Source organism: Musca autumnalis, unplaced genomic scaffold, assembly GCF_047663935.1.
Source record: "Musca autumnalis isolate F117 unplaced genomic scaffold, ASM4766393v1 scaffold_5, whole genome shotgun sequence".
NCBI lineage: Eukaryota > Metazoa > Arthropoda > Insecta > Diptera > Muscidae > Musca > Musca autumnalis.
Window position 1 is genome coordinate 84,622,477 of NW_027412088.1, and position 18,635 is coordinate 84,641,111.

At 40.6% G+C, this 18,635-nt stretch overlaps 1 protein-coding gene and 1 long non-coding RNA gene across 2 annotated transcripts in view; one reads left to right on the forward strand and one right to left on the reverse strand.

Moving 5' to 3' along the window:
• The window catches only part of nompA (no mechanoreceptor potential A), a 71,148-nt gene that overhangs the window by 19,263 nt on the left and 33,250 nt on the right, over positions 1–18,635 (forward strand). The window contains exons 16-20 of the mRNA XM_073988487.1: positions 4,485–4,721; positions 4,783–5,135; positions 5,198–5,253; positions 5,451–5,857; positions 14,555–14,680. Coding sequence (XP_073844588.1) covers positions 4,485–4,721; positions 4,783–5,135; positions 5,198–5,253; positions 5,451–5,857; positions 14,555–14,680 — 1,179 coding nt within the window. The remainder of the gene's footprint in view (positions 1–4,484; positions 4,722–4,782; positions 5,136–5,197; positions 5,254–5,450; positions 5,858–14,554; positions 14,681–18,635) is intronic.
• Positions 14,947–15,608, reverse strand: LOC141406554 (uncharacterized). The gene is made up of 2 exons (XR_012413430.1): positions 15,387–15,608; positions 14,947–15,214 (listed from the first exon to the last, which is right to left on the reverse strand). It is a non-coding gene; the product is annotated as an uncharacterized lncRNA (long non-coding RNA).

Sequence of the window (18,635 nt, forward strand, 5' to 3'; positions counted from 1 at the left end):
TTTTGGTAGCACTAATTTTGCCCCCTAGAGAAGGTATTGCGATTCTCAGATTTCAAAGTACTACGATACCGCTCGATATGAAACATTTTAAATGATTAGTCTACTGTAGTGACTGTAACTTGGTATTTCGGATTCTCAATGGGTGGAAGAGCGCCACGAAGAAAATGATCAATATAGGTTTCATTTCTAGCAATTTGCATGAATAAAAATTTCAATCTTGGAAGCATAGTGTGAATTTTGCATTTTTATTTCTACGTCAAATTTTTCTAGAAATGGTACTGAATTGGCCGCGGGGGTACTTTGGTACTTTTTATAGTGAAATGGTACTGAAAAATGTACTATTGTACTGAATTTTCCATCCCTGATAAACAATAACAAGAATTTACTATTTGCACTGTGTTGTCTTCATTATATAGATAAATTTTGGGGATACGATTACACTGTGCAACATTTTTAAGGTGATCTTGTGCAAACAATTCGAACTGAGGATTTTTTGAAAGTACAGACCCAAACGACAAGAAACCTTAGATGGGTTTTGTTGTGTCAGATCCAGCTCGTATTTTATGGCCCCATCTAAACATGGTTAAATATTGAGTTTTTAAAGAAATTCGGGGCTATATCTCTGAAACCAACGCGAATCTTCCTATGACCTCTGAATCAAATTTGTAGTTAAGGACAAGAATAAAATATTTGGAGAAATAATGAACTCGAAAAACTTCATTTATTGCCTCCAATTTTGAAATATATGCAAAAATGCCACAATTTTTATACATTTCGCACCGTATCTCTAAAACCGTTAATTTTTTCTGAATATGTTCTTTTGGAAAAATATTCCCTGGGATGTAGTACACAACCCTTCAGAACATGTCATTGTTGTAAAATGCCTCTATCCCGTTGTTTTCAGTACATTTTTAAACGACGATTTAATAAAAATGTCAATAATGTAGTGAAATCCGAAATGCGAGAATAAACTGTTGGTGTGAACTGTGTTTGAAATACGTGTAGTAAAAGATATGATGCAAAATACCGCTGAAACAACATGAAGTAAGCATTTGAGAGTTTCAGAATGTTCTAAAGAATTGTTGAGAACTTTATTTGGAAGATTTTTGCAAAAGGTTACTTGGTTCAACTCCCAATAGTTTAGCCGATATTGACCAGAATTTCAGCAATTATGTAAAATTTTTCTATATTTTATAAATTTTGATGCCCTAGATGGAGTTTTTCTTATGTGGTTTTTTCAAAAGATAAGTTCTACTAGTTTAGAGCTACAATATTGCTAAAGATAGCAAGGCCAAATTCCTATTGGTTTCTGAGATAAAGGCCTGATAAATGCAAAAAAAGTGTAGATTTAGCCCGGTTTAGATGAGACCATAAAATCCGAACTGGATCTGACAGGACAAAACCCTACTAGGGTTTTTGTAGTCTAAATATGTACTTTCAAAAAATCCATACTAGAAGTTGTTTGCATTTTCAGTGTTGCATAGTGTTATCGAACATTGGTGGCGTCGTTTTTTATTGGGATTGCTAATACAATTTTGTTTTTTCAAAATAGTCTGGCATACTAATTTATTAGTGGAAAAAGGTTGGCATTGTTCGCCAAGGGGTAAGGAAGGGAAGACTAGTTTCGATCCACGCCACTGGATTTCATCAGTTCCCTTGTTTCTTGTTTGTGGATATTCTCCACCGAAAATATTTTTCAATAACTTCTTCAACAGGAAACTTTTTATACCCAAACATCAAGCGTCAGCTCGAAGGTGAACAAAGAAAAAATTTCAATGAGAAGTTTTTTTTTTGGCAACCTAACACAACTCCGACGAAATTGTTTGCGAAACAATCCAAACCTTTTTCCCACTGCTATGTGTCGTTGAATTTCGACGAATGCACATAACAAAATTAGTTGGTAGCTTGTCGCAGCCAACCATACAATAGAGTTGTTAAATCTTCTGAACTAGTTCAGTACCATAGTTCGCTTGCGTATGATTTATTTCATGAACACAAAGAGATAATATAACTCATTCGCAGTTCCTTCTTGCAAATGACAGGGGTCCACTGACCTATATTGTGAACTAGGTCGTTCAATTGAACTAGATGTTAACAAATTTACCATACGAACATCCCAGTGTTTCTCAAATCGAACATTGGTGGCGTCGTTTTTTATTGGGATAGCTAATACAATTTTGTTTTTTCAAAATAGTCTGGCATAATCCTATTGTTGTTGTTTTATTTAAAATACGACAATAGCATCTATATACATTGATATAACGAACTAAACAATCTATAGGTCTGTCTGGTTACCCTAAAATTTGTAACAATTTGTACCAATTGTTGCTGGAAGTCGTCTGTTAACACAAAAAAAAACAGCAAAAGAGAGCAATTCGAGAGAGACATTTTGACAGTTCTTTCACTGAGAGTTTGCCAATTCTTGCTGGACAAATTTCTTCTAGCAAATATTTGCAAGTCTTCTTCTTCCTAAAAACAATCAATCACTGTTTTTAATTTTTCGTTGATTTATGTTAGTGAAAATAAAAACAATTTTATTGCGGAAATATCAAGTCCAATTGTATTATTTTTTGTAGAACAAAGTTGCGAGGTGAAAAAATCCATATTTGGGTCATTTTCTTTTTTATTTTTAATAAAATACACATTTTTGCTTCCATTGGTTCCTTCATTGGCCGACAAATTGTTCTGTTTTGGCAAGTCTGCTGATTGCTTGCTGGTTTTTGCTGGGAAGGTGTCTGTTTACTTTTTATAATTTTCTAGCAAAAGAGAATAAAAACTCCTTACTCTCTGAGAAAGTTCTTGCTGGAAAAGTAACCAGACCATAGACCACTGATGGGCAAAAATGCTCTGCCTCACACACAAAAGTGTAAAAAATACATGAGTCTCTCGCAATTTGCCCACCATTGCCATAGACTAATAAAAAGATAGACGAAGGAATGCTCTCACCGAGTATGTTCGAATTGAGTATGCTTACAGAGGTACTCAAAATAAAATCATAGACTAATAAATTCATAGACAAAGAGAGTTGTAGTGTGCTTCTTTTTTGTAGGTGTCGCCGGTATGCACAGTACCTGATCTTTTCACACAATGTTTTGGGGTAAATTACAATATTTTGTTGAATTTGGTTACATGGGGATGTAGATCTGGCCAAAGATTATCCATATTTTGTCTTTTATCAGAATAAATAGTTTAACATCTATAGTAACTTTAAATAAAACTACTAACACCTACTAACGCCATCTACCAATTTTCGAAAATTTCGAAGATAAATGCTGAGAGCAAATAAACGTCTATAAATTTATTAGTCTATGATAAAATGCCAAAAAATACAAGTTAATAAATATTTTGTTCTGGCAAAAGACAACTTGCGGTTAGTTTTTGATGGGAACAATATCCTCAGACAAAAATATCCATAAAAATATTGCCATTTTCCGCAAAAATCGTCTTCGAACTTTTTTGAGTTTTCGTGTTTGAGTAGGTTTACGGCGCAAAATTAAGTATTCCTTCGTCTATCTTTTTATTAGTCTATGATAGAAGCCGCAGACAGTTGTTTACGGGTTGAGTGAAAGCTACTCTCTTTACTCAAACTAAAATTTATAAAAATAAACATTTATGAAGTTATTACATAGACTAATAAAAAGATAGACGAATGAATACTCAATTTTGCGCCGTAAACCTACTCAAACACGAAAACTCAAAAAAGTTCGAAGACGATTTTTGCGGAAAATGGCAATATTTTTATGGATATTTTTGTCTGAGGATATTGTTCCCATCAAAAACTAACCGCAAGTTGTCTTTTGCCAGAACAAAATATTTATTAACTTGTATTTTTGGCATTTTATTTTGAGTACCTCTGTAAGCATACTCAATTCGAACATACTCGGTGAGAGCATTCCTTCGTCTATCTTTTTATTAGTCTATGGTTATTATTCACCGTAAAGGATGTAACCAAAACTTGTAGAATACACGATGAAGTCGAAAAAAATACAAAGATAGTCGCCAAATTGTAGAAAAACGAATAAATTGTTTTCGAAGTTGAGTAGTTTCATTAGTCACAATTAGCTGCGAGTCAAATGACTAGACCCACCATCACTTTGTGCGACATCTGTTAGTAACATAAAATGAAAGCTTTTGGTGTCTATACTTTTATTTGTCTATGCATTAATTAGTCTATGGTTCTAATTGAAGCCATTTTAGTGCTTTTTCTTGTATTGTAGAGTTGCCAACCACTTTTATTCGATTATTAGTGATTTTTTGAATAGAGAACTGCATGATAGTTTTCATTTCTTTCATCTATTAAACAACTAGTAAATTAATTTTAAGTAGATTTTAACTAATCCCCACGTATTTAGCTGCCCACCAAAGCAAACAAAATGGAATTGAAATCGTTTTCTGTTAAACGGAGAAAAACGATCTCAAATTGTCACATTTTGTTGCAACTTAAAACTATTGGATGTTGTATAAAGTCTTTCTGATCCCAACAGTTCCGGTAGTCCAATACCCATTGAATATTTGCCGGCGGAAAATACACTCAGCTCTAAGGTACGTTTGAGTATTTTGTATCAAGGTAGACCAACAACAACTATAGCTGTGGGAGATCCGTTGACATTCCGTTTGGAGGCGTTGGATGGTTACAATCATGCCACCGATATATTTGCCACAAATGTTGTGGCCCGAGATCCATACTCGGGCAGGAGTATACAGCTAATTGATCGATTTGGGTAAGTTTGAGTAATGTCAGTGGTTTTGAAACACTTAAAAATGAAATAAAATAAATTTTAGATGTCCCGTGGATCCTTATGTTTTCCCTGAACTGGATAAATTACGTGATGGCGACACCTTGGAGGCGCGTTTCAATGCTTTCAAAATCCCCGAATCCAACTTTTTGGTATTTGAAGCCACTGTGCGTACTTGCCGCGAAGGTTGTCAACCAGCTTATTGTCCGGGGCCAGCTGGGAGACAAGAACCCTCATTTGGGCGCCGTCGTAGATCCTTGAATGACACGGAAACTTTAACAGAGGAAATAGCAACTAGCACAGAAGATCCATTGGAACCTGTGGCAGAACGTTTGGTAGATGAGCTAAGCGAATTGAATAGTACCACTGTAACCAGTACCCTGGGTGAGGGTAATAAAAGTGAGCTATACATAGCAAGGGGAGACAAGAAATTATCATTTAATTTTTGTTTATTTTTTCAGATAATGCAACAGAAACAGAAAACGAAGAACCCGAACAAGTTAGGGAAATGATAGAGGTAAGGGTTAATCAGAATCGGTCCGTTAAGTTTCTGTAAAGCCTTAGAACCACAACCACATAAAAACTTGGCATCGCTTACACTTTTTTCATGTGGTTGTTATTTTATCTCGTAACGCGTTACGCCTTCTTGGCACTTAAATACTTCGACCTCTCTCCTTCTTTATAACACTTTAAAACTTCGCTTGTTCTTTTCAGGTCTTTGAAAGCCGTGAAGAAATTGAAAACGAATCATATCCACGTAAATTGGTTGCGCCCGTGGAAACAGTTTGCCTTACACCCTCGGAGTATCACGGCTTGATTACTGCCATCATTTTACTTATGATTCTGCTGTTGAGTATCACACTGGTTTCTGGTTTGGCATATCGTCGCTATTGGAAAACAATGTCCAAAAATCGTATAGCTGATCGTCATTCACCCATTCATTCGTTGGGCCACTCATCATCGATACGTACCCACGAACGTTTCAGTGAAATCGGCCATATGCCAAATGGTTCAAGCAGCGGTGGTGGTTCGAATGTCACCACCGGTAATCGTGCAGCAAATGCCTTCCGTTCGAATGTTTCAATGTTTGGCGGTTCTCTACACAAGACATTTGCCACTGGGTGGGTAATTATGGTTTGATATTTTTTATTTCTATTTATATATTTTAATGTGATTAAGTATTAATTATAAGTGAATCGGATGGAGAACGGAACAAATCACAATATCAAACAACTACAAATATGAAGATGACAGGAAAACCACATCTTCTACAAACGGGGACACACGGGGACAATAACTTAAGGCCTCGGCACAATCGGAAGAAACACATTAAAACTTCAAACGAAAAATTGGCAGCACTTACACTTTTTATGTTATTGTTGTAACCCCTACAGGTAAAGTAGTATCGGTGGAAAGAAAATAAGAAAATTTGAAGTTAGTAGATTGGCATCTAGGCATCCACATCCTGCCCTAGAAAGCGAGCCGCCAGGACTGGATGGGACCACGTGTCAGGTCTGTCAGGTTTGCAGGACACGAGAAGAGGTGCCGAGTGATTGGCCGCATTTAGGGCATGTATCTGTTATCTCAGGATTCAGGACGGAGAGATAACTGATGAGGTATCTAGAGATACCAGATCGAAGTTGGGATAATATCGATCAGGTCTCCCTAGGTAGTGTCCTCTCATCCTCATGAATGGGTGGGGGTCGCCCACCTAACACTACACTGCATGTGTAGGTTAATATTTGGTCCCCGACTGCTTTTGTGTGGGCCTGTCTCAGGGCTGTATGAGTGTCATCAGTTGGGTCTAAGGGGATTTGGGGACGGTTAGGGAGTTCTTTGCGGAAGTCAAGTCTGATTGGTTGATCTCTTTCATTGGGGGGTCTGGAGATGCTTGCGTGGTTTGGGTGATCCCGTTTAGTGCATTTAATCGCATGTTGCCTTGTGAGGAGGGTACAGTGAGCTTGCACCGGGAGAAGCTTTGCTTCATGGTGAATGTGATTTTCAGGGGCCTTGGAGTGGCATCCAGTTGCGATGCGCAATGCGGTGTTTAGGACGCTTTGAAGATTTCCCCATTGTGTGTCATTGAGTCCAGGTGACCATATAGGAGCAGCGTAGTCCAAGAGAGGGGCGACCTATGGCCTTGTAGGTGGTTAAGAAGGTCTCTTTATCATTACCCCAGGTACTACCGGCAAGCGCTTTAACAATTTTGTTTCATTTGCCCACTTTTCCCGCTACTACCTCAGCGTATTTTTAGAAGTAAAGTAGATTATCAAATGTTACACCCAGTATTTTGGGGTTTTTGATCGTCGGAATGTCCGCGGATGTGTATATTTAGTTGCGCGTTAACTTCGTTAGTCCACGATGTAAGGCCGGTGGCTGAGGACTTAGGGGCAGATAGTTGCAGATTTCTCCCTTCAAAGATGTCTTTGAGGGAAGGGAGGTAGCCATTTAGGTCTGACTCTAAGTCTGAGATTTTCCTGCCTGTAGACATGACTGTGCAGTCGTCAGCGTAGGAAATTAAATGCAGCCCCTGCTTATTCTTCCTGGCGGGGATGTTTGTCCTCGGAATTCTACATAAGATTGCCTTCCAGCCATGTAGTTTACCAACCATCTCTTTATGTAGTTAGGGAGAGAAGTCTCCATAACGTCCTTCAGAAGTATGGTGTGGTTAACTGTATCGAAGGCATTGGACAGGTCCAGAGCCATTAATATGGTTCTTTTGTGTGGTCTCTTACTGTTTAGTCCTTCCGTAATCCTGGTCGTGACTTCACTGAGGGCTGTTGTAGTGCTTCTTCCGGTTCTGAAGCCATGTTGGTGGTCGGCTAGGTGGAAGTGCTCAGTGAAGTACGGTAGGAGGATGGACTCAAGGATTTTCACGACTGGGGATAGGAGGGTAATGGGTCGGCATGAGTTTCCTAAGTACGCGGGTTTTCCCTGCTTAGGGACTGGGACTATCTTTCCGATCTTCCACATATCGGGGACCTCAAAGGTGCTGAGACAAAGGTTAAAGGTGCGTGCAAGGTAATTTGCACCATGTTGACCAATGTGCTTCAGCATCTTCGTTGCCAAGCCATCCGGACCAATTGCTGTGGAGCTTTTGGCGGCTTTAATTTTTATAAGCACATTATCCGTTGTGATGGTGGCTGGGTCCGAAGTTGACTTTAGGACACGGGAGAATCGGCGTAGCCTTCTTCTTTCGCAGTCAGGTGTTGATGGATGTTCGACAAATTGCCTGCAAAAGGCGGCTGCTGTTTTAGATTGAGTTTTGGGTGTGTTTTCACCAAATGTTATTTTTACGTTGTCGGAACGCCTAGGATTTGAGAGGTTGCGGAACGTATTCCAGAGACGTTTTGTGCCTGGATCCGATTTCTCTAAGTGTTTCCTCCATATTTCTCTCTTGTGGTTGGATACCAGTTTATGTATTTCCTTATTAAGATCATTAACTCTGGCGTCCGACGGGTTGGTTTTTCTAATTGAGTCCCTGAGGTCCGCAAGTTTAGTGGCTTCAGTCGGGAAGTTTGGCCTTATATTTTTAATTCGCCCGGCTGGGATTAGCACGAAGGCCTCAAACGACTGGTCTTAAGAGACTCTAATACCCACCATAAGAGGGATATAGCGCTGGCTGAACAGATTGATAGCTCTACGTTTTACAAGGTCAATGAGGATGGTGCTACCAGAATGCTACAGTTCACCAGATTTAACCATCGTGTCACCTGAACTGACAAATAACTTCACCTGGGTCAGGCCAGCTCCCCATGATTGTCTCCATTAGAAGACCGCCCGACTTCGTCACATCCGAACAGCCCACTTTTATAACTCAGGGAAAGCTAATTATCCTAGCGTAAGAGAGTTAACCAATCAATCACTGCTTCCGAGAACTGTTGAACCCTTTTGATGTTAGATTAGCAAAAAAGACCTTCCGGGATATCATCACTGAGGCAGCTGTTCGCTATATACCCGAAGTGATGCCAAATTTATCAGCAGTCTACCAACGCCACTGGTCCCAGTGTTAGGGTAGCTGTCACTGGAAGTTAAGAGGTTGGTGAGTGAGCATTAGTGCTAAATTATCTGAAGAATTGCAACACTGGAACCGGAATAAGTGAATTGTGGGCAACGTTTAAAGTCACTTTCGAACCTTCGAAGGAAGGAAGACAGAACCTCAGTCACACTTGGCGACATTACACTGACTGATCCGAAGAGGACCGCACGTTATTTCAATCGACAATTTGTCGAGCACTACGGGAGTGACATGGCGAAGAGAAGATTACTACGTCGCATTAGATCTCTGCCTGTCGAAGAGGAACCTCCACACTTCACAATGTATGGGGATACGAATATCATCAGGAACGCTAAATCATGCAAAGCGTTGGGTCCTGATGGTTGCTGATCATCAGCATGGGTTCCGTAAGCAGCACAGCACTACAATAGCGCTGCACGTTATCTCCATACATATTAGTCGAGGTGGTTGGTGGCTCTCGACTTATCAAAAGCCTTTAATACTGTAAAGAACTATACGTTTTTTTGAGGACATCGAGCAGACTACCCTTCGACCAAGTTTTTAAAGTTGGATAAACAATTATGTACATATATGTATGTATGTGAACGTCAGTCGTACGTGAAATTCAGGAACAAGAAGTCGATCGCCGTAAAGTGAAACAAGAAATTCTCCAAAGTAGAGTGACTTCTCCGAAACTGTTTAACCTCTAGCATTCCTTATTCTATCCTCTCGATTAAGTGCCCTAATAACATTTGTGAAAGACTGAAATACTGCTTCTAAAGGTCACATTCGACCGTATGTTCATGCTACAGTTATCTGCGACAAGTCCTGAAGTCCTTAGCCAACAGCTCTTGGCTCCACCTCAAGAAACCTTTTTGTTGTTAAAGCAACCTTGAGACCAATATAACGCAATAGCTCGTTCTGTGATAAGCCATGCAGAGCTAGTATGTTTCGCAAATATGTTTAAGTACAACGCTATGTAACAATATTAAAACCTGTCAAAACGCAGTCCTGAAAACGTTACAAGTGAGAACCTCTACGGAGTTCCCGAAAGTGTGGCGATGTCTCCGGAACTGTTCAAGCTCTACCACTCCTGTATTCCACCCCCTCCAGACGACATTGACATCATTACATAAGCGGATGATGGTACGATATTGGCGTCGGGTACCTTCCCTGATGTCATTTGTGACGTGCAGAACGACAAACTTTCAACTGCCCTTCCACACCTACTCAACTAACTCCAGTACCTTTATGGGTCTAGCCCATCGAAGCAGCCACATTCCTAGAATTGGATAAAGATAGACCCAGAGCCAAATTAAGTAGGAATACGAACTTACAAACATATAATATGCTGTAACAACAACCTCTAGATCAGCACGCTCATCAAGCAGGTTTGAATAGCATTCACGCAGATGCAGATAAACAATTATCGTATGAATGCAGTCTTTGGAGTACATCCCCCATCTATCACAGTTGAATGACGTTAGGAGTCACGACAAAACCAGAGTAGTTTTGGCTCAACTACGATAGAGCTTTATAACTTTGTATAAAAGTTTCTACTTCTCCCAGGATGTTTGGTATTGAACATGGGCTATATTAGTTCACGTTTTGATATAGGCCCCATAGAACGGTACCTCCCGATATTCGGTATTTTAAAGATTGTGGCCTTAATTTCCCACTGAAATGTCTGAAACTTGGTATTTGGCCTTCGTTGGGTGTACAAAACTTTCCACCAAAAATTTGTAGGTATAGGCCCACGTCTTCATATAGCTCCCAATGGAACGATACCCCCGATTTCCGGTATTTTGAAGGCTGTTGCCTCAAGATTCCTACGAAATGGCTGAAATATCGTGTTTAGTTGTTGTTGTTGTAACAGTGTTTGTTATTATGTTTGTATGTTCGTTCTTCTGTTCAATCTAGCTCTGGGTCTTTCTCCACGACGCGGTCGATTTCCGCCCAATAAGAATTTAGGCGACTGCAATATCCCGAGCGTAGTTGAGCCAAAACTATTCTAGTTTGTCGTGGCAGCTGGCGCTCCTCAGCTGCAATAAATGGGGGATGTATTTCGAGGACTTTATTCACAGTATAGTTGCTTAAGCCTTGGTAACTGCATCCGTGTGAATACTATTTAAACCTGCTTGATATGCTTGTTGATCTAGGGGTTATCTCATATCGCTTGACCTCTCCCTCTAGAGCATGGATATCCTTCCTGATCTGCCTGAATGATGGTGATTGGGATGGCTCACACGGTAACATGCAAGCAGGTACTGCAACGAAAGCATCTCATTGTGTTGCTTTACTGGAAGAATCTTTGCCTCCTAATGTAGATGGTCCACTGTATCAAAGGCTTTTGATAAGTCAAGCACCACCATCACTGTTCTGTCGCACGGCCGTCTCTGGTTGAGTCCTTGACAAATATATATGGGCTTCCGTAGTGGGACCACCCTGCCCATTTTCCAGACATCATGAAAAATGAGGGTGGATAGCGACAAGTTGAGAACTTTAGTGAGATACTCCACTCCCGGCTCATCCAGCTGCTTCAGCATTACCATGGAGATTCCATCAGGGCCCAACACTTTGGATGATTTAGCGTTCCTGATGGCATTGCCAACATCATCCATTGTAAACTGTGGTGGTTCCTCCTCGGCAGGAAGAGATCTGATGCGACGTAATACTCTTCTCTTCGCCCTTTCACACTCGGGGTGCTCGACAAACTGTCGATTGAAAGAAGTTGCGCACCTCTTCGGGTCAGTCAACGTAACGTCGCCAAACGTGACTGAGGTCCTATCTTCCCTGCTTATGCTCGTCTCTCACAGATGTCATCAGGATAGGTACCCGACGCCAGGATCGTGCAATCATCCGCATACGTTACGATCTCGATGCCGTCTGGTGAGGGCGGAATACAGGAGAGGTAGAGGTTAAACAGTTCCGGAGATATCACCCCACCTTGGGAACTCCCTGTTTCACTCTACAGGGTTTGGACTTCTTGTTCCTGAATTCCACGTACGACTGGCGTCCTCACATATAATTGACTATCCAACGTTTCATGCTTGGCCGGAGATTTGTCTGCTCAATGTCCTCAAACAGCATGGAGTGCCTGACTGTAACAAAGACTTTTGATAAGTCAAGCCATCATTGTTCTATCGCACGGCCGTCTCTGGTTGAGTCCTTGACAAATATATGTGGTAATGGCGTGCAGCGCAGTTGTCGTGCTGTGCTGCTTACAGAATCCATGCTGATGATCGGCAACTTGATAGCTATTTCTGATACTGGGGAGGATAAAAGCCTCAAGGGTCTTTGCTACGGGCGACAAAAGCGAAATCGGCCTGTACGATTCACTTTTGCTGACATCCTTGCCTGGCTTCCGTAGTGGGACCACCCTGCCCATTTTCCAGACTTCGGGAACAACGAGGGTGGCTAGCGACAAGTTGAGAACTTTAGTGAGATACTCCATACCCGGCTCATCCAGCTGTTTCAGCAATACCATGGATAATTCATCAGGGCCCAACGCTTTGTATGATTTAGCGTTCCTGATGGCATTGGCAACATCCTCCATTGTAAACTGTGGTGGTTCCTCATCGGCAGAAAGAGATCAGATGCGACGTAATACTCTTCTCTTCGCCCTTTCATTCTCGGGGTGTTCGACAAGCTGTCGATTGAAAGAACTTGCGCAGCTCTTCGGGTCAGTCAACGTAACGTCGCCAAACGTGACTGAGGTCCTACCTTCCCCTCTTCCAGGGTTCGAGAGTGACTTAACCGCTGCCCACAATTCACCTATACCGGCTCCAATGTTGCAACTCTTCAGATGATTTGACGTGCAAAACGTAGAGCTTTCAATCTGCTCAGCCAGCGCTGTACCTCTCTGGTCGTTTCCGAGGGCCGAATGCCACATCTTATGATGCTCATTAAAGTCCCCCAGGATCAGACGATTATGACCTTCCAAAAGCGGGCTAATGTTAGGCACGTAATCTGAGATACGGCTATTTCTCGGCGGGATGTATACGTTCAGCAGCTCTATCTTGGCAGTTCCACACCTGACTGCTACCCCCATACATTCCATGTACGGTTCATAAGAGAGAGGCTCAAGCGAGATATGTCTGTATTGGACAGACTGGTGTAATAGGAAAGCTAATCCCCCACCTCCACTTCTGGTGCGATCCTTCCTTAGCACGTTGTAACCATCGCAACGTTGTAAGCTACAGTTGTTGTTGAGCTTAGTTTCTTGCACCCCAGCGACCTTGATATTCCTCCGACTCATGAAATCTACTATTTCCTCGATCTTACCTCGGAATCCATCGCAATTAAATTGCAAAAAGGATGCATTATCCGGGATTGGGACAACAACGGCTGGTGTTAAAGGCTGCATGTGCGGTTGTTGTCGACTGCGGGGGAATCTCATAATCAGACGACGAGGGAGTTTCGTAATCCGATGACGACTCACTGGGGACTGTATTCACACAGCATGCAGCAACATAGTCCCTGTCGTAGTCCCTCATGTGGACAAGTCCAGAGCAACCCCTTAGATGCACCCACTCCTGACATCTATTGCATCTCATCGAAGGCTGGATGTGGGTGAAGATGCGGATGTGACAAACCGAGCACTAATATATTGGTCCTGGGTTTTCCTCCGTCGGGGAAGGCATTCCGGGATATGCTGCTCCCAACACAGAAAAACGAAACAAATACAAACATATGTACACTGGGGAGGCAGCCGCTGGCCAGAACAATGATATTGTGTAGTTCAGGGTCAATCCGGTACAAAGAACCCGCTGTCGTGTTTAGTAGTCTTCGTTAGTGGTATAGAACTTTCCACCAGAAATTTGTGGTTATAGGTGTACATATAGCCCCCATAGAACCGCACTCACGGTGGGTAGAAAACCTCCACACAGAAAATTTTCACTATAGAGTGATTATTATCAGTTGAAATTATCCAAGGAATTAGACTTAACGTAGATGAAGTGCTTAGTAGTTACTAAGTGTTCATATTTACTTCAATATAGTTCGTGGTGGAGGGTAGAAAAAGTTCGACCCGGTCGAACTTAACGTCGTTCTATCATTGACCGAGTATGCATATATGTAGGAGACGCCACGCTTGACACCAAGAATAGAGCGGCAACGAAGGTAGGGGTGGAGAGGTCTATAGCAGGTTCCAAATGAATCGCCTAGTTGGCGAAGCAAACGAAGAAACAGATGTACTTCTTTGAAATGCGACAACCTAAATTCCCATAAAAGTGATTAACCCGGCAAAAGCTATATTGTAAACATTTGGGTGGTTTTAAAAAATCGATGTCTGATTTTTAGGCGTGTTTAGTATCTGTTAGATTGCCAAAATTTGAGCACAATCGGAATATGTTAACACGTGCCACTAGGGCCTCAAAGTTTCCATGGGCTCTATATATAGCTAATATTAAAATCCGAGCCGATTTTCACAATTTTTTTCTAGGATTAGTTTTTTTAGCCACTATAAAGAACTGGTAAAATTTGTCATCGATTGGTCAATAATTGTGGTCTGTATAGCGATTCGATTCCCCTTAGGTCCCATACAAATTTCTATGCAGACCCCAGCGTCAACCCAAGTGTTAACATACTCCGATTTTGCTCAATCTTTGGCAATCTTAAAATCTAAAAAAAAACTAAACATATTAGGGGGGGCTCGCCTAAAAAATCCGACATCGATTTTTCCCTTTGAATTAAAACCATTTTACTAGACATGTCTTAATAACGTATCAACCTTAAGTATGTAGTAATAAGCAGTTTGTGGCGCTCTTTTTACGATCTAATTCTTCTATAAAATAAATTTGTTTTTTATTAATATTTCTAGAAATTTAGCACGAATGTGTCAGATACCGGTAATAAATCCAATGCGTAATGCCAGCCTAGGACCAAATCAATTCGAGGATCCTAGTGAACCCATATACACCGATCCATCGCTGTTTGAACGTTCCAGGTTTGTATGCCATAACAACACAACCACAACAACAGCGGCACAAATCAATGCAATTACACAACAACAAAATGCTCAGCTAAACAAACGAATAGATTTAGCTTAGAACAGAGAATAAAAACATAAGTATGAATGTATGTAGAACAGAAGAGTAAACAAAAAGAAACGACATTTGTGGAGAGCAAAAACCAACCAAAAAAATTCAAAAACAAAAACCCAAAAAAAAATCTATGAATGAAAGAAAGTGAACACCAAAGAAAAAGGTCAGATTTCAAAATAATATAAAAAAAATAATAAATTTTTATTAAAACACATAACAAACACGCATACTGACATACTAACATCTAAGCAAATGCATAACATTCCTCGCTTTGCATTCTAATCGCCTTGGCATGCAGCTATTTTTCTATAATGGACGACAATTGCACATTTTGGCTTTGTCACAGCGTCCATCACGTCCACCCAAAATTTGGCATTGCATGGAACACCAATCGCCCGACTTGTCGCATAAATTGGCCAACACCTGTTGTGTCATCACTATTTTTTTGGTGGAAAATCCATTTCGGGGGTGGTGGGGGAGGTGAAAAGAATAAAACAAAAATTGAAAACCAAGTTTTTGTTATTTTTTTTAAGAAATTCCAAAGTCATTAAATAATAACAAGGAAATTGTATTGTATGTCTCATTGCTATTTTTTATTTATTTACTCACCCCCAACGTAACCAACACTGTCCGGACTGGCAATATTGTACAATTGGAAATTAGCTAACAAACTAATTATGATCAGTAGTTTAGTGATTAATTGCATGTTTTTTATTTTTAATTTTTTTTATAGAACGTAGATATTTTTTAAGCGAAAATAACAACCTTCTTTATCGACTCTTGGAATTAAAATAATTTTAATCTTTGGTTTCGTAGTACTTGCTCATCTTGATCTTGTTCATCATCAACGTTATCAGTTATGACTAAAAAAATTACAGTATTGAATACACAGAACAGTGGGTGGTTTTTTAAAGAAAATGTAGTCAGAGAACAATTTAATATTATAATGAAATTTTAAAATGTTTTCTAGCTAAATTACTTAAAGCGGGTCTATATAAATATTTCTTCTTGCACTTTACGCCACAATGTTGGGAGGGTTGGTTTCAACCCTAAAGTTTAGAAAACATCAAAAAGTAATGGTTGTAAATCCGCCTTTATATACCCTTAGCATTTAACGAGGGTATCTACACTTTTATAGGGCAAAATGTGCATCATCGATATAATGGTTTCAGACATTTGGCGTCGATTTAGCAATGTCCGTCCGTCCGTCTGTCTGTGTGGCTGGCCGGCTGGAGCGTACGATAACTCTCGAACGGATTAACCGACTTGGTCAAATATTTGGCTTTCGTAATATTTTGTCAAAACTAAGTTTAAGTTCGAAGATGGGTCATATCGGTCCACTGCCTCTGGTACCTCCCCCATAAAAGTCAATTTTTTCGCAAAGATTATGCGCACGATAACTCTTAAAGGTACTAACCAATTTTGTTCATACTTTGCACATCGTAATATTTCTACCCGACATAGATCAAGTTTGAATATGGACTATATCGGTCCACTCCCTTGGATACCTTCCACACAAAATTTCGAAAAAGTGCAGTTTAAGACCTCCTCTCGAATCCTTTCAATTTGTATACCCTCCACCATAACATGGAGGGTAAAAATAAATTTGTCATTCCGTTTGTAACACATCGAAAAATTTATCGGAGACCCTATAAAGTATATATATTCTTGATCAGGGCAAAGTTCTAAGTCGATATTACCATGTCCGTCGGTCTGTTGAAATCAAGATGCAGCTCGCAAATTTTAAGATGGAGCTTTGTAATTTGGTGTAGAAGTTTTCATTACTCCTAGGATGTTTGGTATTGCAAATGGGATATATCGGTCCACGTTTTGATATAGCCCTCATAGAACGGTACCTCCCGATTTTCGGTATTTTTAAGGTTTTAGCTTCATTATCCTACCAAAATGGCTGAAATTTGGTACGTAGCCTTCTTTAGGGGTATAAAACTTCCCCCCAGAATTTTGTCGGTATCGGTCCACACCTTCATACAGCCCCCATAGAACGGTACCTCCCGATTTGCGGTATTTTGAAGGTTTCAGCCACATTATCACACCGGAATTGCTGAAATTTAGTACTTAGTCTTCGTTGGGGGTACAAAACCTTCCCCTAGAAATTTGTCGGTATACGTCCACGCCTTCATATAGCGACCATAGAACGTACCTCCCGATTTTCGGTGTTTTGAAGGTTGTGGCCTCAATATTCCTCAGAGATGGCTGAAATTTGGTATTTAGTCTTCGTTGAGGGTACAAAGCTTGCCCCCAGAAACTTGTCGGTATCGGTCCACGTCTTCATGTAGCCCCCATAGAACGGTACCACCCGATTTTCGGTATTTTGAAGGTTTCAGCCACATTATCACACCGGAATTGCTGAAATTTAGTACTTAGTCTTCGTTGGGGGTACAAAACTTTCCCCTAGAAATTTGTCGGTATACGTCCACGACTTCATATAGCGACCATAGAACGTACCTCCAGATTTTCGGTGTTTTGAAAGTTGTGGCCTCAATATTCCTCAGAGATGGCTAAAATTTGGTATTTAGTCTTTGTTGAGGGTACAAAGCTTGCCCCCAGAAACTTGTCGGTATCGGTCCACGTCTTCATGTAGCCCCCATAGAACGGTACCACCCGATTTTCGGTATTTTGAAGGTTTCAGCCACATTATCACACCGGAATTGCTGAAATTTGGTACTTAGTCTTCGTTGGGGTACAAAACTTTCCCCTAGAAATTTGTCCGTATACGTCCACGCATTCATATAGCGACCATAGAACGTACCTCCCGTTTTTCGGTGTTTTGAAAGTTGTGGCCTCAATATTCCTCAGAGATGGCTGAAATTTGGTATTTAGTCTTCGTTGAGGGTACAAAGCTTGCCCCCAGAAACTTATCGGTATAGGTCCACGTCTTCATGTAGCACCCATAGAACGCTACCTCCCGATTTTCGGTATTTTGAAGGTTGTGGCCACAGCAACCCACCGAAATGGCTGAAATTTGGTATTTAGTCTTCGTCTTTCTGACTGAAATTCGTCGGTATAGATCCACGTTTCAATAAAGCCCCCATAGAACGGTACCTCTCGATTTCCATAATTCTGAAGGCTGTGACGTCAATATCCCACCGAAAGGCTGAAGTTTGTTATTTAGTGGTTATAAAATATTCCAGAAGAGAATTATCAGTATAGGTCCGCGGTGAGTCTAAAATCTATCCGCCAGAAATTTTTAGGTATAGATCGACGTTTTGATATAGCCCCTATGGAACGGTGCCCCCGAATTTCGGTATTTTGAAGGTAAGCCACATTGTTTTACCAAACTTGCTGAAATTTGGTATTTAGTCTTCTTCATAAACGAAAGGAAACTCATTGTTGTATTTTACTTCAATACAACTCGTGGTGGAGGATGTAACAAGTTCCGCCTGGGCGAACTTAACGCCGTTCTCACTTGTTGTTGTAACAATTTGTTTTTAGGGGTAAGTCTAAACTTCCTGAGATAACGGACCGAAAGCTGTAAAAACCCGCTATTTCACCACGTGTTGAGGATGGAGCGCGCGCGGTAATTCTCAAACGGATAAACCAATTTAGTCCAAAATTTGGCAGACGTAATAGTTTTCCCAAACATAAATCAAGTTCTAAGATGGGCCTTATCGGCCACTACTTTGGTTGCCTCTCCAAAACTTTTCGCTAAAATGTGCGCAAGATAACTTTCGAAGGCAGTAACCGATTTGGTCCATATGTTGGACATCGTAATAATTCTACGAGACATAGGTTAGGTTAGAATATAGACTATATATGTCAACTCCTTCGGATACCTCGCACACAGGTTAAGACCTCTTCTCGAATCGTTTTGATATTTCTTGCAACAGGTTGCACCCA